Source organism: Thunnus thynnus, chromosome 15 (assembly GCF_963924715.1).
Source record: "Thunnus thynnus chromosome 15, fThuThy2.1, whole genome shotgun sequence".
Lineage (NCBI taxonomy): Eukaryota > Metazoa > Chordata > Actinopteri > Scombriformes > Scombridae > Thunnus > Thunnus thynnus.
In genome coordinates this window covers 29,049,079-29,075,795 of record NC_089531.1, presented here as the reverse complement: position 1 = coordinate 29,075,795, position 26,717 = coordinate 29,049,079, and the positions used below count along the sequence as shown (strand labels likewise).

The 26,717-nt window shown below is 39.7% G+C and overlaps 1 protein-coding gene across 1 annotated transcript in view; it reads left to right on the top strand.

Moving 5' to 3' along the window:
- Positions 1-26,717, top strand: part of thsd7aa (thrombospondin, type I, domain containing 7Aa) — a 174,251-nt gene that overhangs the window by 50,408 nt on the left and 97,126 nt on the right. Inside the window, exon 2 of the mRNA XM_067611663.1 lies at positions 21,307-22,543. Within this exon, the coding sequence (XP_067467764.1) occupies positions 21,307-22,543 (1,237 nt within the window). The remainder of the gene's footprint in view (positions 1-21,306; positions 22,544-26,717) is intronic.

The window sequence follows — 26,717 nt, the reverse complement described above, 5'->3', positions numbered from 1 at the left end:
GTTTATGTGATCAATGAGCTTTTTATTAAGCTTTTATTAAATTCAAAAGATGGTGGCATTGGCCTCCATACACTGAACCCTGATATTAATATTTTAATAAAGTGGCCCCCACTGCTGACCTAGAGTGATCATCATATGAGGATGTCTAAAGAGGAAGAAAAGGTCTTTCAAAATCCCTTCACACTCACACACACTCTATTCTACACTCTATTAGTATTCTTTATTAGTATTCTACTAATTCTTTTAATTTGGTCTTCCCCTTCTACATGCCTTTTTTGTTCTCAACAGCAGGCTCAGAAAAGCTAATTAGTTGAGCATGCTGATGGCATACATAACATGTACATGGTGATTAAAAATGGTTGCACTGTAGTTTTTATTAATCTTGGTAGCTATTTGCCATGTGAACCTATACACGCATGACAGAGTCGTGTTCAGTACGACGCGCTCTTTCAGTTTGATGATTTTTTGCAGCTTTTAGACAATTATTGGGTTCAGGACAATCTTTCTATTCTTTTGCACTTCCCAGAGAATTCACGTTGATGAAACAGTGGGTCCAGAGCTGTGACATCCTGTTTGGATTTTCTGTTGATGAAATTTGAGCTTCTGTAGGTATATACATCTAAAAGTATCTCAGCCACACACACACACATCTCTTTTGGACCAGGTCTCTTTTTGTTTAACTAACACTAACATTACCAGTTGTTTTGCTTAATATTAGGGAATTTTCAAACCTATATTTCATTTGCTCTGGTACACAATCAGAGGATGCGCTGTTGAACTTGTCAAGTTTCATACCTTGGTTCAATTTCTTTTCATACAGAAAGAAATTCAAGAAAATGCATCGTTAAAAGCCACATGCATTGTTCAGTCTGCTAATTACCTAGATGTTTCTGGGGCAGCAGTGAGAATGGAAACACAAGAAGAAGGTCCTGTGTTCTGGGTTACTGTATACTTCTGTGAGAGAGCATCTCTCTCCTGTAAGTACCATTTGACATGGCACTCCTTCAGCCATTTTGAACATTTCGGTATTTTCATGTTTTGTGTCATTTGTAGAAGCAAGCAGATGCAGTCATTTGCCCTAATATCAAGAAGCCAACGTACTCTGGTGCTACTCCAGGTCGGACCTTGGCTAGCTGCTAGCAACTGCTAATTTTGCTTATCCACATCCCAGGATACAAAGCACACCTGGCTTCAGGAGCCATTAGGGTCAAACTAGTAAACCCAGTAGTTGGGTTGGATCGTGTTCCCGCCACAAACGAACTGGTCCAAAATTACTTTGTGGCAGAACTGAGACTGCTTCCTTTAAAGGGTCTCAGTGCCTTTTCTTGTCCATACTAGAGTACAAATAATGTGTTCAGATCTCCCCAAATAAAATCATAATGATGAGTAAAACTAACCTGAGTCCCATTCAACTGGACTAAACAACATAGGTTTGAAAGTGCCCTTAACCACTAACATTAACGATGCAGTAGTTGCCATGCATTGGCGTTGAATGTAGTCTGTGGTTTTGCAGAACCGTCTAATATCAACATTCTTGTCTGATGAGTTTTGTTGGTGTCATTCGGCCTGAAATACATGCCTACATACAGCCCGGCACTGGTCCTGGAGGTTTTTTTTATCACATCCTACCTGAACTCCATTTTATATTGAGCTGCACTATGGAGAGTGCTTTTTACATGCAATTTGTATTATCATCAGGTGGGAAAGAGCAGGTAGAGCAGGGCATGGTCTGAAGCCACCGTTGGCTGTTACCAAGCAGAGTCTCATTATCAGATCAGGACAAGTGGATTAGTGCCAATCCTGACCGCAAAGCTGGCGACTCCAGCCTCAGCAGGCTGCGGGCCACCAAGCTTCTCCCAGATAAACACCCCCTGGCTCAAACTCTCTTCTCCTGTCCATCGTTTTTTTTTCTCCACCCCCATCCTTTCTCCCTCTTCCTCAGGGACTGTATTTCCCCATGTTTCACAGCCAAATCCAATCATGTTAGCCTCTCCACTCCCTCGTCCTGGCTGACTAATGCCTTTTCATCTAAAGGGCAGATTTTCGCGAGAGTCACTCTGCTATCTCCTCTCTGATGCCATTCGTCCTCTCCCTCTCGACCCAGTCGCTATGTGTCTCCTCCTTCTCTTCCTCCCTCAGGGCTGCTATTTCTCACTGTAAAGCCTTTTCAGATCAGCCTCAGTGCAGCCAGGCCCTCAGGTGCCTTGATAAGGTCAGTGGCCACTCAAATCATGATGGTTCTTCATATTTTCTTGCTTCTTGGAGATCATTCAGCACTGCAACACAATTTTCTATTCGTTCATTTTTTTTGCTCAAATGTACCTAAAAACTACATGCTGGGGAGGGGAGACCATTAACAAGCATGCATTTCACCTTGAGGATATTTTTTATCAGCAGCTATTGTCATTTTTAGATTTCAACAGCATGCAGACTAATTAATATTTCACACTTCCTTGGTGTTGTTTCACATCATTTATTTCGGCAAGTGGCGGTTAAAGTGGCAGGTGAAAAATGTAGGTTAATTTAATTTCAGAGGAGGAACTCTCTGATACATTTCCAAAGCTAATGGATGCTTTTATTCACCGCATATCTCTCGGTCACAGTGCCTGCGTTTTCTGTTAACATTGTGATGAGGACAAACAGTCCCTGCCCACCCGCTTCAGTCGCACAGTGGATGCTTGCTGAAGTCAAGAACAAAGGAGAAATTCTTAACATCTGGGGGCTGACGGTTTTTAGGCTGGGTGTCTGTATTGGGGGAAGAGAAGGGGCTGGGTGGGGGGTGGGCTGGCAGTTGCTGTCATTAGGGGAAACAAACAGGGAGTCATTGTTTCCAGTGAAGCTCAAGCTGTCACAGCAGGCATGGTCGGTTGGTGTGTTAATGGTGAGCAGGGCTGCAGAGTAGGGTTAGAGTGATAGTTGTAGCCAGTAATGGGATGTTATTACATGTACCTATCACTGTGTAGCTATGTTTGTGTCTGAAAGGCTTGGCTGAACCTGAACCACTTGACATTTCATCTTGTTGAGGTATGATCAACATCATGTTACTATACCAACCCTCTGTACCTGTTTAAGAATAGCTCAGTCAGTGACACTTATATCAAGAAATTGACCATTTATCGCCTTTATGGTCCCACAGTTAGACTCTGATCCCTGAAGGGAGCTCTCAAATAATATGACTCACAAACAAGGAGGAGGTTGGCATGGTGGAGAGAGCTGCAGCAATAAACAGCATTGTCATGAGCTCAAGAGTTACAGAGGCTAACTGTACACCTGCATGGAAATGATAAGACATCATTAGTAAGCTGGTAGCCAAGCAGCTAATGAATATGTCAGTGATAGTGAAGCATGAATGGCCCTAGTACTAACAAACTTCTCCACTGGCTCTGATTACCTTTTTACAGTATAATGTGAGTTAAGGGGCCAGTATACTCTGTTAGAACTGCTTGTCAGACAGTCAAATAGCTTCCCCTCACACCTTTCCAATGTAGGATTAGGGGAGGCTGTGCCCAGCCATTTCTGTAACTTTACCAAACCAACAATCCAACATTCACACCCACTGCGGAGGTGAGAAAGGAGCCAAGGTTTGAACTTATTTCTCAGCTTTCTTTTTCTATTCTTGACAGTTTCTGTCACTTTTTATGTGAATTACCAAGTGCAACACTATGAAAGATTGTCTGAGTATATGCACCGTTAATTAACATGCACTACATATTTAAACAATATTACATCTACCCCATTTCTATGACAACTAACTTTTCACTCCGCTTTTGAGTTGCCGTTCAGAACAAATATAAACTCTTTTGATTTCCAACATGGTTAGACAACACAAAACAAACTAGTCCTGGTGTGCTGTAGAGGCCCATTGGGAGTATTCCACATCACTTCCTCTGACCTGAGATGTGCCATGTTTGTTGATAAGTCCATCAACCATGTACTTATTTTACATATTGAAATCCAATCACAATGTGGGCAGAATTCAGATAACAAGAATGCTTTTTAATTATCATACTGATTTAATGCACAGTTTTAGTGTCTGGTGTTCATCTGATTGCTACTTCACAAGCTTTTCCTCCTTGACAAGAATCAAATATTTATAGGAAGCAAAATATCCTTTGGTGCTTTGCAAAATATTGAGTGGCAGAAAAATCTGTGCAAAAATAGTTATTGTTGATCAATACTGGTTGAAGCGTTTGGTAACACTATTTGGAGCGTGTCTTCTGATTTTTTGTCCTACATGAACAATGAAGCAAAGCACTATATCTTGCAGCAGTAACAGCAGAATGGTTAGCATGGCACAGAGAGGCCTCCTCTTTGGATTTAGCCCTACACTAACCCAGTCTATAAAATAAACAAGTCTTTAACATTGCCTTCATGTAATAGTATATTTGATTGCTTGCTGCATGAATACCAAGTAGTAATTATAACAGTGGTATGTGTGTGTTTTCCTGTATTGCTGGGAGTGCTGTGAGTGGGTGGCAGTGTGTAATTAATCCTTTTGAAAACACTTGAGATAAATGCTCTTATCTCTCCCCAGTCACTCTGGCATATTTAGTCAGATAACTATCATCTGTTTTCTGCTTGAGTAGTGCAGTAGCCTAAAAAAGCCTTCATGTGTTGGGGTGTATGTGCGCGCCTCCTCCGATGTGTTTTGTTTTTGGCTGTATAGCTAGCATACTGATGAGTCACAGTGAGCTGGAGAACACATTGCCCTTTGCTCATGTGATAAGGTCAGGGAGGCGTTATATCAGCAGATAGAGGGAGTCATTTTAAACGAACCATTCTTAAACCTGCAGTGCGGAACTTTGACATATAAATGAATGTTCATCACATTCAAGCCCTTGCCAAACGAGTTCACACAATGCTGATTAAGGCTATCACTGCCAGGTAAATCTCTCTGTATTTCACAGTATACAGAGTTTTTAAATCTGGTGTTGGGTTTGACATTCCAGCGCTGGCCGGATGAATGCATACTGAGAGACTTCTGCCAGTTGAGCAGCTAACTTCCGGTTAGCTCTCTGCTAAAGTGAATAGGAATAAATTAGTTTAATTGTGCGGCTCCTCTAGACTTTCCAAATGTCATCGAACCAAATGAATCACATTCTGATAGTGAAACAAGTCATTTCACAGGGGTTGTCTGACGCTCAAGACATTTTATCCACTCTTTTATAGCTGCAACAGTAGCAATGGAGTCAGCTACGGTGGAGCCTATGATATAAGCACGTCAACAGTGTTTTTGTAATTGCTTTCAATGCCAGAAGGGGGAGCCAAAAGTCCTGCCCAACAGCTTTAAACATATGAGACCGTTACAATCAAATCCAACTAAGTTTGAGATTGCTGTCAAAGTTATTGGACAGGCCCAATGCTCAGCTATGTGTATTAAAGGAATAGTTAAATATCTTTGGAAAGAGATTAGATCAATCTCATGTCTGTTTTTTAAAAACAATGTCAGGATGTGGTTAGCCTGGCTTAACATAAACACCGGAGGCAGGGGGAAACAGCTAGCCTGGCTCTGTCCAAAAGGAGCTATTTCTTGAAAGTTTAGTTTATCCATTCACCCAGCACTTCTCAGAAGCATATCCAACTATGGAGAGCCAAAGTGAAACCAGAATTTATCCAAAAGCATTGAGGAAAGAGCAGCAGGTGCTCTTGACCCAGTGCTTGAAAACATTTCACCTCCCATCCAAAGGGCTTCTTCAGTTCTTCCAGAACTCAATGCTTTTGGAACTTCAATGACCTGGACTACTTATAATCCTCACAGACATCATTCAAATTCCCATTGACATCTGTAACAACACTAAAAATCCAGCCTTTCTCAACAGTAAGTGGTGTGGCTTGCTTTATGTCTAAAAAAGAATCTAACATTGTTTATTTAATTGATATTTAATTTTTAATTACATAAAAATTACTTTACAAGAGAATTTTGTTGAGATTTATGGATATGGATGAAACCAAGTTGCAATGACGTAAGTAGCTGCACAGCTACACCTGTAAATTTTCATGGGAGCTATAGGTATAGGCTTTGTTTTTTTCAGAAAGAATATTGCATTGAGTTACAGAAGCTAGTGGAACAGAGGCTAGCTCGGATGTGATGTCATGACTTTGACTCTCTATAATGCAGATTTACAGATCCATGAGCACAGGTTCTAGTACAGGTTTCTGTACAGACATAATTGGCGACAAGGTTGTTTATTGAGAAACTGATTTGGATGGACAGAGCCGCTATGTGCCATTAGTTTGGAAATTGTTCATGTTGTAGATAGAGGACAACAGTCATTCAACAAAAATAACACCAGTTACTTGTCAGCAAAATCAGCATGCAAGCAGTGAAAAATAAGAAATAGGCTACACAATTCATTTTTGTGACCTGTAAATTATATTTCAATGTATGTCAGTAGATAGCTGCAAATTTTCACTGTAATCAATTCAATAAAAATGACTATGTTGCCCAGTGAATAAATAACTCTCAATGTTCCCTAAATTAATATTTATTTTTACAGAAGTATAGTCATTAGGCATAGAGTCTGACCATCGTTAGTGATACTACAGTATTATTTCTATAGCTGGTTGTATGTGTTTATTAGTAGCAAGACAACTTGCCCTTTACTCACATTAACAGAACCCCCCCCCCCCCCCCGCCCCCGCCCCCACTGAAATCGTTTGTTTATCAGTGTAGGGACCTATAAGCTACATATATCCAATTAAGGTATTGCACCAATCCCATGGAACACTGTAGCAGCAGGAGTTTAATTACTCCAGGGTCCATGCCAAGACAGCTTTTCTTCCATGACTGCATAAATGTTTGACTTTTCCAGGCTTGAAAACATCGATATATCAGTGCTCTATTGTGATTTATCATTGCAAAGCCAAAATTATCCCAGAGGTTTGTGCCACAGATGTAATTTTCAGTACATTTCAAGGCCCTATATGACTCCCATGCATGTTTCCATATACCTGCCTTGTGCTTTAAGTATTACCTATTTAATTACTCCCACAGTTCAACTTCCATCTCTCCTTCTTTCTCATTCATTATTACCAGTGCTCAAAGTGGGCTGGTACTCAACAGTACACAGTACTGGAACTTTTACATTTTATTCTTTGGTGTACTGTGACTTTTTCTTGTGCACCGACACTTCTCACAAGCTGCCAGTACTCTTTTCTTTTTTTTAATAATGGCCCTAAATAAACAGCATTACCTAGGGGGCACTATGTGACGCACTAAGTAACGTTTCATTAACCTAACAATAATGTTTGCCTGGCTCCAAAAGGGCACAACGAGAACATGAACAGTCAGACAATGACACAACAGTGCTTTGAAAGTCAAATCCTACCCAACCACTATTAAATGCAGGCCAAGAGCAGCAAGCTAACGATAGCGCCACTCCTAGCAGCGAATAACCTGTTGATGTAATGTTTGCATCAGCAAAAACACCTGCAGCTACCGCCAACACAACCGCAGCCGGCTACTATGTTAACAATAACCTCAGTCAGGATGAATGTCCTAACTGTTGGTCAAAGAATAAAATGATGTACTTTTGCTCCCAGAACAACTGGCTCATTGTCAAAGACAAAAAGCTTGGGTGCAAAGTATGTAGCAAAGTTACATCGCCTCCTGCTCAGAAAGAGCAGGGACTGAGGCTGTCAACTGAGTGGAGTGGGTGTTTAATTTCTGCCTTTAGTGCTGACAAGGCTAGACAACAACATTCATTGCGTAAGAAAATCAAGGAACACAGAGATTCCAGATCCCACTTAAAAGCAGCAGAGGTTGAAAAGATGGCATCACGCGATGAATTTCACAAGAAAATTCAAGACATGCACAGCGCTGAACATGATACAAGTTGCTGATACACACTTCAACATGTGAATAAGGGGAGTACTGGCATTTTTTTTCCACTTCAAGCATTGATTATTACTCTTTTTACCAATGACATTTTTAAAGGTCAGAGTATAAACCAATAAAGAATATAATCTTGGCAGGAAAAGGTGAAAAGGGACATAATAGGTGGGGTAGGATTACTTCTATGAGCTTCAATAACTTCTACGTTTATTTAAAACATATGGACACACTCAGGTGTGACACTAGTATTTTGCATGTAATGTTAAATTTCCAATTTTAGTTGTCATTTGCCGACAAACACATTAGCACAAAACAAAAATGTATAGGGGACACTAAAATGGGTGGTCTGGGGTCCTCCCCAAGAAAAAAAATTTGCAATTTGAATCCAATATCCTGCATTTCTACATATATTTAGGGACTACGGTAACCAATACAATATCTCAGAAATAATTAAGTTGGTCATCCTGCTAAAGTCTGCTAGAATAGTACTAAATATGTGTGAGAAAAAGCTGAGTTATTCAATTATGGATATACAGACTGGTGACAAATTAAAGGAAAAACCAACATAAAGTGTCTTAGTAAGGTTTTGGGTCACCAAGTGCCGCCAGAACAGCTTCAGTGCACCTTGGCATTGATTCTACAAGTCTCTGGAACTCTTCTGAAGGGATGAACACCATTCTTCCAAAAGATATTATCTCATTTGGGGGTTTGATGATGGTGGTGGAGAGCGCTGTCTAACATGACATTCCAAAATCTCCCATAGGTGTTCAACTGGGTTGAGATCTAGTGACTATGAAGGCCATAGCATATGATTCACATCATTTTCATACTCGTCTATTCAGTGACCCCTCGTGCCCTGTGAATTGGGCATTGTCATCCTGGAAGAGACCACTCCCATCAGGATAGAAATGTTGCATCATAGGATAAAGGTGATCACACAGAACAATTTTATATTGATTTGCAGTGACTCTTCCCTCTAAGGGGACAAGTGGACTCACACCATGCCAGCAAAATGCCCCCAAAAGCATAACAGAGCCACCAGATCCCCTCACTATAGGGGTTAAGCATTCAGACCTGCACCAAAGAAAGACACTAAATTTAACTGCTGCTGTTGACATTTCATTTTTATGAACTAAAAAATTGCTCATTCAGTGAGCAATTTTTTTAAGTGCACAGGCGTGGAACACATCCACATCAGTTGCCAAAATGTACTATAGAACCATGCAGGCAGAATATCCGTGTCTACTACTCGTCGCTGGCAATTTTTTGGGGTATATCAGGGCTTTGCAGGGGGGGGGGGGGGGGGATGATGGAAATTACGCCCCAGAGACAAAGAAAAATTTGACCTAATAATGCCGCAAGATGAAAAGTGTCAAGAGACAACCAAAGGCAATACATCCTGAGTGCCATGAATGTTGGAAGAACATTTTATGGCAATCCACCCAATAGCTGATCCATCCTGACATAAAATTGAAGGAAACATTGAATACCTGCTTGGATCCATATGAATGTTTCCATAATAATTTATAAAATATATAAAAAGAGACGGCTGCTGGTTGTAAAAAGTCCTTCTTGAAATTCTGACATGGGCAAATAAAAAAAAAAAAACAATCAAAAATGAATACAAGTCAGTACCATCTGTTCATGTTTTGCTTCAGGTCTGTGTTACAATATCCAGAGCCAAACACTGCATTTAACAAGCAGCACAGTCTGCTCTGTTCTGCTGTAGTGAAGCTGTTTTCCATGTAGCAGCACGACACCCCAAATGAGCCGTGTAATGTCCCTTCCTGAGAAGGGATGGCTTCGCTACTCTGACAAGCCTTATGAAAGATGCATGAACGCTGGTTTGTTTGAGCCTCTGGTATTTCTACATACCTTTATCTAATAAACCAGACAAATTGTGCCTGTCTTATTATTCTCGCCATGCTCTTAAGGTTACAAACTAAACATTGTTGAAACACAGCGTATTGTCTTTGGATTAGTGTTCACTGCTTTTGTGGATACACTGTAATGCTTCTTATAGCCCTCACCATGTGAGGTCTGGGTCTTACAAATCGGCCAAATCCAGTCACATTGTGCAGCTGTGTTTGGACGACTAATACTGTGTGATCATGTAGAGACAGATCTATTTTCAAGCTATATCTTCCATCAAGCTGGCAGGGGGTCTTTGGTGACCCCGGGACAAACACAGACCACTGTCCTCTCATTTCCACACCAACTACTCTTTTGATCATGCTGTCTGCAGATCAAAGACCAGAGGCACTCAGCCAGAGTCGACCACAGCTAACCTGAAAGCAGTTCACCCTGAAACAAACAGGGAAGGTGGTGAAGATTGTAGCAGACAGACAATGAGCTGCTGTGAAATATGATGATTGGAAACACTGTTACATGCATGTCATGCCTGGTCTACAGTTAATGTTGATACATTTAAAATAGTTTTCTGTTCTCATCTGTGTTTTCAGATGGATTTTTTAAAAGTTTGCTCCTCACTCTCACACTGAAACAACAGATAAAAGATCAAATATCTACTCCTTTTCTATTGTCCTGCAGCTATTTATTTTAATTGATTAACAGAAAATTGAGCTGGATTAGTCAATTAATGTATTAGTTGCCAACTATTGGCAGCTCCAACTTGTTAGAGTCATTCTTAAAGAAAAAAAATTCTCTGGTTCCAGTATCACAAATATGAATCTTTTCTGGTTTCTATCATAGCAAACTGAATGTCTTTGGGTTGTGGACTATTGGTTGGGACAAAAGGAGATATTTGAGGACATCATCTTGGGCTCTCTGTCCTAATATCTCTCCTAATATCATGGGCTTGAGGGAAACAATGTTCGATAAAGGGAGCCAAAAACAGAATTACTAAATAAACAACCACAGTGCATCATGGTTTCATTCTAGTATCATTCCTCCAAGTTTTGTATTTTCATGGACATGTTGACATGTCTCAGTAGGAAAAGCACACAGGAGTAAATAAACTAAATGAAATGTTTGAAAATGAAATGAATGACAGCTGAATTCCATTTAGCTGTTTCAGTTTTAGGGTCCCAGTATTGTGCATGCTGGTTAACTGTCATGGCGTACTGGGACACTTGAATAGAACAGAACCATTGTTAATGTTATTAGTAAGACCTGTGTTAATACCACAAGTCAAAATGTCTTCTGCCAAAAGGACCTATAGGTAGTGTATCTGTGATCAGTCAATGGACAACTTAAAACTTTTGTGCCTCTCTCTCACCAATCAGAGTAACAGATGCATTAAGATGCATCATCTCCCTGAGTTTCATCAAAATCAGATCAGCAGTGTCTGAGACACTGAGTCTGATGGACACAGTGAAACAGTGGTGATGAAATCAATAAAATGAGAGTGCAAGAAAAGTACAGCTGCACAAACATAAAGTTAAACTGAATGCATGAGAGTGGCAGAAAAAATGGTGAAGAATAACACAGAGACAGAGAGGCCAGAGAGAGATGATAAGTGAGTTAGCTAGTAAGTCTGCAGTGATATCAGTAATACATTGTTTTCCCTTGAGCCTGTGGGGCTTGGCAATTATAAAGTTGTGAAAGCTGCCAGGAAGAACTCTGTAATGCACACAGAGCATCACCACAGGCTGGTTTGAGACGATTTAGGAGCATTAGGGTCATTAGGTTGGTGAAGTCTGTGTTAGGAATCTGCTGCAGAATGGAGAGCCATGACCATGAGATGGTATAATCTGGATCTGTGCTGACATGGTGAATATGCCATGCTACATGTAGTGACATGACTAGTTTAACTACATTTCCCCATGGCAAAGATTTTCAGAATCATCTAACGTTTCTTGTAGCAAGATATTTTTTCCACCAAGTAGTGGGTTAGTTTGACCAAACGCTACATTGCTATATTTTATTTTCTATCCCTCAGAACTGATTGCATTTGTTTATTATATTCTTGACAGTAGATATGCTCTGATATGAGATAGTTTCAATGTGTTAAGTTACTTTTTCTGAGTTGCTTGTTTCTACTTTCAAAAAAAGTATAGTGTTTCCATAGTCCACTTGAGATGAAGAGTACCTTGTAGCTTCACTAGTAACAGTTTTGAAATGGTTTCCCCAATATTGCTCACTATTGACTTTTATCGACATTCTATTGTGTATATATTATTTTTTGAGAAATTTGTCTGTGAAACTACAAAGTCTTCACTTTGATGAAAACAGTGCAAAATTATGCATCAGTACTTACCTGAAGACGCTGACATTATTCTTATTCTTCTATGTGGTGTTTGAGTTACCAAACAACTTTTAGGTCATATTTTGAGGTTTAAAGTCTCAAAACTGTCCCTGCCACCAATATAATCTGTTTTGCTTTGTTAAATAAAAGTAACAAGAAATGCAATCATGCAATTATACTGTTTAGAATACACATTAGCTTCACCAGCTTCTGACATTTGCATTAGTCTTCACTGTGTCCCAGCTGTCCATCAGAACAATAGGCCACACTATGTTTGCTGTTGCCATTTGAAAAGTATGCTATGTTCATACTTATTCATATTTACAGCTTTTTTGTGTCTCTCAGTCAATAAAACCGCTGAGATTCTCCAGATTTATTAGAACGGCTCAGATGAGTCTACCAGCACTCCAAAATGATTCAGTTCTTTTAACCTGTAACCTCTTAGAATAGTAGATATTCTGCTCTGAACGTTGGTACTATGTAAAGACCTGGACTGAAACTGAGTAAGTAAACATAGGCTTATGATACAAAAATAGGAGGAAATTACCAAAAGAAGTACTTTATTTGTAATTTATTGTGATATAGGTGGAGAATTAGAAAAGAAAAGATGAAAACTCATTCTACATGTTATTGTGAAAGACTTTCATGCAATTTTGTAAATAAAAGATGCTATTTACATGTGTGATCCAAAGCAAGTTATTGGGTCAAGAACTCTATTGTACGAGGATTGTATGTAAATTAAACAAATTTTCAGTATAGGAAGACACCAGAAAATGGGAAAACATTACAAAATGCATTCAGTCCTTTGTTGGCTGTTTATCTTTGTCGTAGTGCGTTATTATGGATTTAGAGGTGGAATAAGATTTCTTTATTTCACTGTGTTATGGAAATATTTGCACTGCACGAGGGCATCCAGTAGTTAATGGTAAATCCCTGACCTTTTCACAGTCCCTTTATCATAGACATGTGTTCAACATATGAATACAGATTGACTGCCTGCTGCTGCTCTCATTTTTCTTGCCTTTCTGTCCAAAAGCCACTGGTAGGATGCACATCTCACACTGGTTTCCATTATCCCAGTAAATGTCAATGCCAATCTTCTGTTTGGCACCATGGGAAAGTGGCAGGCAGACCAGGTGGGAGGTCTAGGTGTTGCAGGGTGCGGTGTGTCCAAAAAGAGCAATCCCATTATTGAGGATTTCACACAGATCTCAATTTTCTTGTGCTGGCAAGCTACAGAGGAGATAAGCCTGTTGAGAAACAACAAGGTAAGGCCTTTTCTCCTCCCCTGTGGCCTGACAGCTATTAAGTCGACTTATCTGAGAATAGTGGATATTAAAGATGTGTGTTGCAGGTTTGAAGACATCATTTACTTCCTTCAGAGATTGACCTTTTCTGCTCTGTTGATTTATATTCATCTGCTGAGTGAAGAACTCAAATAAAATTAAAACCTTGAAAAAATAAATTGAATTTTTGTGTCAAAGTCAGGAGGTCAGTGTGTGAATTTTTATGACACGTAACTGTACAGGGCCTTTTTGGCGCTCCAACCATGATTTTATTTCAATCGAGATGAGACACTTTTCTTGTCTTTTTTATAGCTAAAAACAAAAACACAAGACAAAAAGTGTAAGGAATGGACTAACCAATGTGTTTGTCTGCTTTAACATAAGCTGCAATCATAAGCATGCCTTCCTAATTACCATTCTACTTCTACCTACATTAGTAAGCTAGCAATGTTATTTTGTGGAGTTACAGGGTACATTAGAAAAAGCCATGTTTAAGGCTGACACGAGCTGTTTCCCCAAAAATGTGGGAGCTGCACCTGGATACTACTGTATTAGATTTTAGCGGCTGTGTCCTGCTCTTTATTGAATTTGGGAAAGTTAACACTCCACTGAACTCCTAAACTATACCCTGTCCCTGTACCATATCCTTTACTATACCCTGTCCAAGCTACAGCCTTCCATTCTAAGAGCGCACAAATGCAGTGTACAATGATAATGGTGGCCAGTTTACCAAGCAAAATGTTTTGTCTATTTTTGGAGACAATGGATCCTTGATTTCAGGTGGAGGTAAGCAACATCTAATTTCTGAAATGCCAGCTGTCTCTAGCAGATTTTATTGGTTGTAGCTTGCTAGCTAATTAATGTTAGCTACCAGTTTTGTAAGTTGGTTGTCTGACTCACTCATTTTAAAACTAGAACCCTTTAAAGGGATCTTAAAATATGCATTTAATGGCTATACATGATATCATGCTAAAAGACTAATGCTAAAGCTGTTCACCAGGCAAAAAGTCAGCATCCTCAGCCTGAGCACTGGTAAAGAGTAAAGGGTCAATTGTCTAATCTGAGGAACCAACAACAAAAAAGTGGGCTTCAATTGAGGCAAGTGTGTAGTGGTGCCTGTACCAATCTCAGCAGAAGCCACTAGTACTTTAATGGTGTTGATGTTAGGAGGAGAGAAAAAGTCTATGGTTAGATGCTCACAATAGAGCCTTGGGGCTGAGGATCAGGACCAGTGGACTGTGAGTACAGGGCCAATTATGGGCCAGGCACAGGCCTTTCCCCCACCATATTCCCTTTTATCCGCACTGATCAACTCAGCCCATTCGTCTGCCTTCTGTCCCTCACTGTATGTTAACATCTTAGACTTTCATTCACCATTTGGGAAGTTACAGTTACTCTCATTGTTGATCCTCTCCTTTTCAAACACTGCTTGTTATCTGGAGTTTAATATTATATTCATATCCCACTTACACATACAATATGAATACAACTGGAAAAAAAAACTGTTAATGTCTGCCTCTATATGCTAATTAGGACAAATGGGTGTCTTTTTGTGGCCCTTCAGTGTGAATTTTACCAGATTTAATTAGTCATCACAGGGCATAGTACAAAAAAAATAGCAAATGAAGTTGTCACTCAGAAATAAGTATGTAACAGTTTTTATACTGCACAGTAGCAGAAGGAAACGGACGCGCTTCAGCTCTAGGCTTTCCTCAGCATGTCTGAGACATGTGGGTGTGACCCCTATTAAACAGCAGCCAGGGACCTTCAGGTGATTAACAACCAGCTGATGGAAATCATAAAAACAACAGCATCAAAAGACAAATACTAGTACAAAAAATAGTAGTACAAACAATAAGTCATGAGAAGAAATATATCACATTCTATTAGTGCAACAACCAGATAAGTGACCAATTGATTTACAGACTAACAATAAGGAAATGCGTGTATATACATAAACTCATCATGTGCAGAAACTCCATAGAAAATACAAATGCATATACATCATAATACACATCTGTATTCATAAAAAACAAGACAACAAAAATTCGTCTTTTAAGCCCCCAGGATACTCAGTCTGTAAGTAGTGTATCCAATAGGCCTCTCTTTGGAGAAGTTCTTTTCCCTGTCTCCTCCCTTCAACAGTAGCCTAACTGCCTCAATATCCATGAAAAGTTGGTTAAAAGTGTTGTCAGAAAATGTTGGCATATTCTGTCTACTGACCCCATTGTTGACCAAGAGTTTGTTAACCCTCCCATATTTGTTACTACTAAGCGTAATTTGAGGAACAAGCTCATAAAGACAGATCTCTATGTCAGGCCTACACATTTTATTAGCTCTCTTTCCCCGGGAAATTTTCCTTGTTTGAACTGTGTGAATTGCAATGCCATGACAGTTTCCTTCTGCTATTGCAGACGGACTTCATTTGCTATTTTTGTGCCTTTTGGGTCAGCACCCATTACACTATGAAGACACTGAGTTGAGCACACGAGTTCTCTTGTTTACGTAGTACAAACAAACCCACTATAAACTTATATGTCTGTCAGTCATTGTCAGTGAATGTATGTTAAAATGCTCCCTGAAAGTCAAAAGTCAGGGCATCAAACCGCTCTGAATGCCTTGTTTGCAAAGTTACCTCTACTTCCTCCTTGTGATGATGTCTGATTGCTTGCACATGCCCACAAATGGCCATTCATTCAAGAACAGGAAACAGAAATGATATCCTACTAATAGTCTACTGTTTGTTTATGTAGCCTCTGAAACGACCAAAATTCACGCCAAGGGTAAGCTTCCAGAAGGTACCTTGCCTGTAACCTAGCTCAGATTTGTGCACTAGTTGGGTTTTTCAATTAGTTTCCAATAGCAGTAATAGTCAGTAGCATGTTAGTAAAAATGTACCTATAGCCTGCTGGCTAGCTCACAAGCTAACAAAGCCAGGTTGATACCTGAGCTTACTGTTGTCCTCCTCAGAGCTAAAACTTTTCAGCTTAACCTTTATGGTACCTGGTAGCCTTTCCAAAATGCCAGCAGAATCATAAGAATGGGTGTACATTATTATGATTATTGATTATTATGATTGTTACCCCTGATGCTAGCCTTTTGGTCATATGAAATAAATAGCCTGAACTAGCTATTTTAGCTATAAATTTGTAGTGGTTAATTAACAAGTGAAATCAGATACAAACAAATACAAGCTCTTTTTTAATTGAATTGACTAATTTTATATGCATGTAATTGCCTAAGATGGCGGCTTTGTATCACTTTAGCCACTGGATTGTTGACACGTCTTTAGTTGTTCTTGCCGAGTGAGAAATATTATCGCTGTTAGAATTTCTCCGACTCAGAATTACAACTGCAAAGCTGACTCAAGCGTTTCTTCCTACTCAGTTGTTCGTAATTACAGTCTTAAAGATATGATGTGAACATGGCATTAATCACCTCCATGAGATAACTAGATGTAGTGACTTTTACAAGTTTTGTGACTAGGAAAAGCCTTTGTTCAAAAAACCAACATAACTAAAAAGGAAAAACCCAGCTCTTCATCATGTCTTTGTCTCTCATTGGTATAGTCGTGGCCAGACTGATGGGTGTTTGTAGTATAAGGATGAAGGGGGAGTGTGATTAGATGTGTGACATCCCTCCTGGAGTTGCAGTCTTGTTGGCACAGTGCCCTCCATGCCTCCTGGCTCTCAGTGGGTGATAGGAGATGTAAGCCAGCATGTGTACAGACACCCTCCTTTAGTTTTTACGCTCACCATTGGCCTGCAGATAACCGTGTCATTCAGTAGTATGTTCATAAATTATGGTGAACACCTGTGTGGAGCTGAGACAATGCTGCCTGCCAGGGAGCTAACACTTTATGGCTATGAACATGCTGGCCTCTTTAGAGGATTCACAATGTGGATGAAAACCTCAGCCCAGATGGCAATTTAGCCTGGCAGCATGTAGCCTTTTGTCTATATTCTTAATTACAAAATCAATTTACTGTTGTTTTTCATCAATGACCCCTGACACAGTATATGAAACATTAAATGCTACATTAAATGAGCAGTGTGCCTCAGATATGCTATTCTTACTGTGGTGTATGTCTACATTTCCAGCCAAAAAGGATAATGGCAGCCAGTAAAAGATGCCAGATCTGTGACTGCAGCTGTCTCTTGTGTCTGGGGCAGTTTCTTGCTACCTCTATTGATTTGTATTGATCCCGACCATCTGCCTGCAGCTGTAGGCTAATTCAGCCTGCTGGTTCTTCTGTTGACATTTTCATTGCTGCATCTCAGCTTTATTGAGTGAAACCATAAAGCACTGTTTAATACAGCCTCTGACTACATACTCTGAGTACAATAAATTACTGTATTACTAAGTGATAGACAGTTGCAGATCAGACTTTTTTTCCATGGGTACTCTCACTGGGAGGTTTATGCAGACAGTCAGGTCATGAGTCCTATTAATTCCTTGATTCATGATGAGGGTGACATTTTTTTGATTTTGAGGGAAATACCTAAACAGCCGTTGGATGGATTGCTATGAACTTTGGTACAGACATTCAAGATCTCCAAAGGCTGAATCCTAACGACTTTGGTCTTCCTTATATTTATTCTATTGCCTCCAGCAGGTCAAAACTTTCATTTATCCAGTGAAATATCTTGACATCTACTGCATGGATTTTCATAAAATTTGCTACATACATCCTGTCATGTCTGAATTGTGATGAATTGTAATAGTTGTGATGATCCCTTTAGTGTCCCTCTAGCGTCACCATCAGGTCAACATTCCACTGAGCCCATTACTCTCCACCAAATACCTACAAAACTAATGTCATTCACATCACATATAATTATACCTTGCCTTTAGTGCTAACTCACTAAACTGAGATGATGAACATGGTAAACATTCTACCTGCTAAGTAGCAGTGTGTCAACATTGCCAATTGGAGGATATTAGCATGCTGATGTTAGCATTTAGCTCAAAGCACTGTTGTGCCTGATATCACATTCATGTCATATTGGAGTTACAGTAATAACTCATTTCCAACTTGTTTGTAGCCTTCAGAATTGTTAGGATCAAAAACCTGTCAGAACCATGAATGTCTTCAGGGTGGGGGATAGGGAGAGAGAGAGGTTATCACTGCAAAAAACAGAACTCACCACTTGGTGAGAAATTGCACCCTGTTTCTTCACATCTAATCTGTCATACAGCAGAGCCGGGGGTGTTTCTTGTCTATAATAGATAACATCTTCAGGCAACACTGCATGAACTGGTTCCAGCTCTATCTGACATCATCATAGGCACACGAAATAGCACCAAATCAGCCCACAGTCATGATACATAGAAAACACCCTGCATATGTCCAGAGCAATCATATTATACTATATGCATTATTAACCGAAGATTAAGTTAGCTGCCAGCACACAATTAAACTACAGATGACGGGACATTTGAGTTAATTTTATTTTAGTTAGTTCTTGAAGGCTATCAGTTTTTCAAGACCACCCCAAACTTTGGGGAATTTAGATCTCTTTTAGGGACATAACATAATAACAAAAAAGTTGGCTTACATTCCAAATATATACAGTATGATCAACATTTTCTCCAGTTTTAAATGAATAAAAGTACAGTTCAGAAATCAGTTCTTTTCACTTTTATGATTTCATTGGCCATGAAAAAGGTAAAATTTCACTTCTTGGGTGTTGTACAGTGCAGTCGAGGGTGAGGCTTAGAGTCAGTTCTCCAGAGCCCATGGTGTTTTCACTGCAAGGCCTGGTTGTTGCTGATGATGAAATGACCCATTTCTGCTCTGTGATGAGCATCCCTGCTATCAGCCAGGGTTGCCTTTGCATACCACAGGCAGCGTGAAGAGCTTCACTATGGCTGACCCAGTGCAGCAACATGCTCTGTGTTTTTACCACAAGGCAATAGGCACAAACTTTCTTTCAACTTACTTTAGGGGATGATTTGGAATTTCTTAAGTTTATGTGGCTAGAAATTACCAAATTTGTGTTATTGTACTGTTTTTTCTTTTCCTTTCTTTCATGATTTGTGTTTGATGCCTATTTCACTAGATTTTTCACTATTTTCACTAGACCGTGCCAGCAAATACTCTGATTTTGTCTTTAACTTTGTTTTTCAAACAGGATCATTGCTTGTTTTCTTCTTTTTATTGCACAGACATTATTTTATAGTCTCAGTATAACAAGCTTTCCTTTCTCATGAACGTATAATACTTACAGTCGTTATTTTGTGATCACAGAAAAGCTAAGTTTGTTATATGGAGATCGCAACAAATTTGTTTCATGATCACAAGGATGCAAAGTATAAAAAATAGTTAATTCCAAGGCTTCCTCAAGTTTACATTTTCTGATGTTCAGATAACAACTGCAAAATAGTTTCTCAAACTATTTGAGAAACCCATGTATTTTTCTTTGATAAACCTAGCAGATACTGGCTGTTTATAGCAACAAGTGTAAGAAACAATCACCACTTTCAATCAAGCAATAGGTTGGAAGCAGTACGGTTTCATTTGGGGATAGAGAAAAAGAAAATTACAAAGCTGATATTACCTATTAGAGAGTTGTGAGTAATGCACACTTACATTTTTCAGTCTAACTTTAATTAAAATACCAATTAAATCTAATTCATAATTATACCTTTGACTATTAAAATAAAAATTCAGTTAAATTAGATTTTTTGTCCTTTATCTAATTTAAAATCTCACAGGAATTTTTAACTTTTATTATCATCTCTGATCAGGCTTGTAAAAATTTCAGAGTGTGAGTGATGTTTTACTGAGTCTTGACCTGCGAAGGTTTCCAGCATTGTTGCACTATACAAAGTTAATGATATACAAGGCAGTGCCATTCCTCACATCAGCTATTTTTTATATTGCTGCTGTATTGATTGAGTTCTTCAGCTGCTCTGGTTCTGTATCTGCTGTGCTCCTAACAGGGGTTTTGTCCTGATGTCGAAATTTATCTAGACCAATAATTGCATTCTCATAAATCCAGTGGAAGTGCAATCACAGTATTGAAAGAGAATGATTTAACAGTAAGTGTGTATTTGTCAGGACATTATTATTGCACTCGGAAGCACTTAGGTTTCAGATAGTCGGCATGTAAAGCCAAAAGTGTTGTCTGTAAGCACTTTAGGACCATAAATAATATCCTCTTTTGGTGGAATAATAAACCTTGTCTCTTTTTTGCCAACAACTGGTAGTGACTGAGATTGAATAGTCTCCAGTGGAATGGTTAGTGAATACTTGACCATGAAACTTCAATATTTTTGAAAACTATTTCTTCATCAACACTTCAACATCATCAGACATGTTTTCAAATGCATCAACTCATATTCAAATTTTCAGAAACACATTAGGAATGGTCAGAGAAGGTGCTCTTCTCAAAGGCTGCCAACAGTAGCATTGAAAAGAGAATTCTGGTTTATTACAAGTTGGGTCCTATTTTTGAGGGTTTGGCCATTGTTTTCTAGAAGCTATGAGAACACTGCACTCACCAAAGTAGTTTCTTAAGTGGGAATATGACATTGGTAGTCAGATGATCAGACAGGTTTTAAACAAACAAACTGTTTATACAGTTTATCTAAACCACTTTATGTGGAGGTCAAACTGAGAGTGAGCTGTGGTGGATGTATACATGTGTGGCTAATGATTTTACTACTCCCCTTAGTTCTGGTGAAAACCTCTCTCATGGTCTGACTGCCCTTTTTTCTTGCCAATCAATCTGCTTTTTATTGATGTTGCTGTGTTCCCAGATCTCAGAAATTAACTTAATGAATAGAGTGTTGTTACTGTATTACTGATAGGAAGGATGGCCAAAACTGCATAAGTAAATCATTTGTGATAAACAGTAATTGAATCCTTTAAGAGAGGGTGAGAGCATTATTCTATTAATTCCCCCAATTGAAACTATTGTCATTGTGACTCTTCCCTGACCTCTGTTGTTCTCCATCTTTCTCCATCCTCACAGGTCCATGGGGTCGTTGTATGGGCAGTGAATGTGGTCCTGGTGGCAGCCAGAGCAGGGCAGTATGGTGCGCCCACTCTGACGGTTGGACTACCCTTCACACCAACTGTGACCAAGCAGAACGGCCGGACAACCAACAGAGCTGCTTCAGAGTGTGTGACTGGCACAAAGATCTGTATGACTGGCAGCTGGGCGCCTGGAACCAATGTGTCCCGGTGTCGATGCGCAGTGTTGGGGTGCAGCGCCCTGCTGTGTGCACCCGGGGGGAAGAGGGCATCCAGACACGAGAAGTGGGCTGTGTCCAGAAAGCGGATGGCGAGCCAGCAGAGGATGCAATCTGTGAATACTTTGAGCCTAAACCTCGCCTGGAGCAGGCATGTCTTATCCCCTGTCCTCGGGACTGTGTGGTGTCTGAGTTCACAGTGTGGACTCCTTGTTCTAAAACTTGTGGGATGGGCCTGCAGAACCGGATCCGCTTTGTTTTGGCTCCGCCACTGTTTGGCGGGGCAGCCTGCCCAAACCTAACCGAGTTTCAGACATGCCAACCAGGGCCCTGTGAGGGAGAGGAAAGCCTGTACAGCCTCAGGGTGGGACCCTGGGGACCCTGCTCTGTACCACTGCCAAGGCAAGCCAGACAAGCAGACAAACCACCCAGGGAGAGTGAGAGTGACAAACAGTCCAGAGAGGGCGAAAAACAGTCCAGGGAGGGGGGTGAAAAACAGTCCAGGGAGGGTGAAAAGCAGCCCAGAGAGGGTGACAAACAGTCCAGAGGGAGAGACAAGCAGTCGAGAGAAGGTGTCAAACAGTCTGGTGAGGGCGACAAACAGGCCAAAGGAGGGGACAAACAGACCAGAGTGGATGACAAACAACACAAAGAAGGAGACAAAAGGTCTAAAGAGGGTGATAAACCATCCAGAGATGGTGACAAACCATCCAGACCCAACAGAAAACTGGGCAGGCCAAACAGAAAACCTGACAGACCATCCCGACAGGCTGATAGACCCAAACGACAGAAAAAGGCTAAAAACAAAGAAAAAAGAGAGAAAATGAGGGAGAAGGTCAGGGAGAGGTTAAGGGAGAGGGGTAAGGTGAAGGATCCAGAGACCAGGGAACTCATCAAGAAGAAGAGGAACAGGAATCGTCAGAATCGCCCAGGAGGAAAGTTCTGGGACCTGCAAGTCGGTTACCAGACCAGAGAAGTGACCTGTGTCCATAAGAGTGGGGATGTTGAAGCTCTCAGGTAAGAATGACTCAAACAAATTTCTCATGTGTCAACTCACAGCATGTTCCTCGTTCCATCTGTAATGCTGTGTTAATACCTTTGTGTGTCTTTATGCTTTTGAGTTACCTTCTGTCAGAGAAGCTAGTGTGGACAATAATTTGATTTCAGCATTAAGACTAGAAAAGGCATTACATATACAGTATACCAAGATTAAGGGGTTTTAGCATTGGGACTTTTGGGTTTTGGGACAGCAACATCACTACAACAAACTCAGACAAACACAAGCAGTCAGATAATCAGACAAGCCAGCAGTTAATCCAGATTACTGAAACCACTTTCTTTGAAGGTTTAACCGAAAGTGAAGGGAAGATAACCAAAACTAAGAAAATAAGACCTAGTATATCTGAACTACCCTTTCATTTAGCTACAGACACAGCAATACAACAGTATATGGGATGCACATGCTTGTGTTATGATTTACACATTGATACATTTGGGTGCATTTTATTGCCCATTAATTAGCTCTGTTGTTTAGCTTGTAGACATATTTTGACAAGGAGGAGTGTGGCTTGTTTGTTGTGCACTGTGAGAGTGATGCATGTTCCAACTGGATGCACTGACTATGGCTCTCAGTGACTTCAAGTGTCACAAGTCATAACACTCAGTCATACTTTATGGGTTGTGAATTCCTGCAAGCTTTCAGTTGTTTCTCTGTTGTCTCTGTTGTCTTGAATCTAATATTCAGTCCTAGCTAATTGGGAATATTTAAAATCATACATGAAGGCTTTTGTGCAATAAGTGACCATGTGTGGTTCTTTCATTGTCATAACATAATATAGACTTGTTAATGATATCTATGAATAATTTATAATGCCACAATGCGGGGCCTCAGTACTAATGCCAAAGGTTGTGAAGAAATTTGCTGTCTGTTTCAATTAGCGAATGTTCCACTTCATTTTTTTCAGTTCCACTTCTTCAGTGTACATATAGTAGCATAGCTGCTTCCCTCAATAACACCGGACACATTAGTTGAAGTTCCACTGTGAGAGCCATCCAAAGATGTACAGCCTCTATACATGTTTTTCTCCAGTGAGGTCAATATCCATGTGGTGTCTGAGAGCCATGTTCTTTGTTAGGAGATGAATGGCCTCATTCTGTCTCACTGTGCTCGCTCTGCTTTAATAGAGGCCACTGAGCAGCGTCCATTACATCCTGAGAAAATCAAGGCTCTTGTGATACATTTCCTTTTAATGCCTAAGAGAAGGTCAGAAGACATAAATCATTCAAACTTCAAGCAAATGCCACTTGTCATTTCCAGTGTTCAAGTAGAATATTATGTTTGCATGACATACAATCGGATTAATATTTACTTTGGAATATTTATCCAAAAGACAGGCACATATCCATACTTGTTTCTCAGCTACTCACTGAATGCACAGATGGCTGAAAGCTTCAAAGAGGCTTAGTTGATAGTGATGACCGTATTAATGCTGGCTGCAGCCCAGGATCAAGTTTATTTACAGTTGGAGCCATCCGTATGAATCTCTAATTTTATGTGTTGGCTTAAACTGCTAATTATCTCCAAGTGCACAGGCTTTAAAATGATGATGAACTACAAACTCCACTGGACCTTTATCAAGTGTTTAAAGGTGAAAAGAAAGACATGCTGTTTAAAATATTTTTCAATATATTTGCAGTAGAAAACATGAACAGTGAAACATTTTTATGTTAATATTGGAACAGCCAAACTCATTTCAGTGAACAAGCAGTTCAACACACTGCCAAGAGTATAACAATAACAATGTTTTTTATGAAAAAAATATGGAATAAAAGTCAGAGTCCTCATTTTGAAAGCTGAATTTTTGCTCTGCCAGGAGCATCTGTCCAACACTATGGTGGGATGCAAGATATCCTGACAGCTACAATACTAATCTCACAAGAAAAACAACAGCATTGGCCATTTCTTCAAACGCTTCAAATGACCTACATGGTTTCCTGACATGGACGTCTTGTAGCCTTGTGGATTATGACTTGAGGGAGGAGGTCATGGTGGACAGTTGGGTCAACATAAAGTGTGACTTTGACATGGGAAATGTTTTCTACCAACAGTGCATGTTGGTTTTCATTAACGACCAGTCAGTGATTTTTCCTTAATCTTAACCAAATAATTTCATTTTAATTTTAGATAAAGAAGTTCTCATAAAAAAAACAACAAAATAACAGAAGTAAGTCAGGCGGTGCCCTTGAAAATGACTCAAGTTAGCATTCCAAAAATTATTCATGCAAACGTTTTCTGATCTACCTCCTTATGATTAAGGTTAAGTTTAGGCAACTAACTATTTGCTTAAAGTTAGGGAAACATGGTGGTCATGGTTACAGTAAACCAGCATTGACAGTTAGTTGGAGAGAAGATGTTTTGGGCACCAAACTCCTTCAAATTAAATGACGAAATATGCCATTGGTCCATGCCTTCCCGGCATGACATTCAGTATATAAGCATTTTCTGATCTGATGCCACTACCAACAGGGCCATTTTCTAACTGTACATTGCTCAGGTTGATGTTGGGTTCGTTTTTGGCACAGAACCAACTTAGGGTTAGGGAAAGATCATATTTTGTGTTAAATTACTACTTCCTTAAGGTTAGGGGAGCTTTGTCATCATGGTTACAATAATAACCACTTGGTTGTGGTAAAGGAACGACTGCAGCCATGGTTTAAAGAAACCAACCTTGACATTTTGTCGAACCATCCATCCACCCTGATATCCTCCTATTGCTTTGTGACTCGATAATAACGTCACACTACTTATTTCTTTGCTTACGACTTACAACAGTCATACTTACTATGGCTGACAGAGGGTCGCTGTCACTTGAGCGTAAACATGCCGCTTTTGTGCGCTTGCTAAAATGACTGATATTCACGTTTTTCTAGTGAAGACAGTCAGGCTGCATCTGATAGTTTTGTTACTGTGAAACCAACAATCCTACCTACCTTGCAGTGATTGGCTAGCTGTGTGGAGGTATAAAAGTAGGCAGGGTTTGTTGCTGTTGTTCATCTCTTTTTCAAACTATTACTTGTAAGTCTCAGGAGTATGATTTTTATTCTGCCCATGTTTACATATTGAGGGGTGTAGTCTCCACTGCAGCCTCTAGGGGCCACTATAGCAGTCTGCTTTGACCTTCTTTAACAGTAAATTTTTGCAGCTATCTGATAACTTTGTCTCAGCCTCTCTAGAGAAAATAATAGAAAAGATATGATGACAGCAACAGCTGGGGGAGAAATCTTTGTCAAAATTACATCAAAGTGCAAAGTGTTACATTCTGTTTCTGTAAAGCTTCACATTGCCATACTCATGTCTAGACACATCTGTTCTGATGTTATCATAGCAGGGTGTTGAGAAAGAGCCTCAATGATACAAAGCTAAAAAACAAAAAATAGACAGAAAAAAACCTAAAAGACCAGACAGTTCATACACAAAGCTGCAGAAAACCTCCAGAAGTTCATGGTAGTTGAGGAAAAATTAAACTGCTGAGACTAAAAGAGAAGAGAAGCAGTGTGTCATTATCCCAAATGGCCTATCAGCTTCCACAAAACACACAGAGGAAAACAAATGTCTTTCAACTCCACAGCAATCCCATCATCAAACAAAGCCATGGTGCTGTGAAGCAGACACTGAAAATGTGGATAACAAATTGTTTGGGTTTGTAATGAACAACTTTCAAACCCAGTTTATCATACTGGCTGACAAAGAAAAGCTGTGGGATGAACAGCAGTATTTCACCACTCTTTTATATCTTTGTAATCCCTACACTCGCCTTATTTGCCTCTTACAAACCCTCTCTGTGAATAGAGAGGCATTTTAAGAAATATTGCTTTCTGTGGATCTAATAATGTCAAAGTGTCTTCTCAAAGGATGGCAGTGAATTCATATGTTTTAGTCATGTAAGTTTCACAACTTTCATGCTTAATTTAGTTTTCTTGCTTTTTCTATTTCTGTTTAATATTCCCCATTGTTTTTTGTATATTTTCTAGGCTAAAATTGCATGATTTATAGGCATTCACAGTTATAAAGCTTAAGACTCTTACCATATAGAACCCAACTTTTGATACTTTTTATGTCCAGCATTATTTCAAGCTTTTATGCCACTGGCAGAGCGGCCCTGTCCTGTATGGTATTCAAATGATGTGCCCA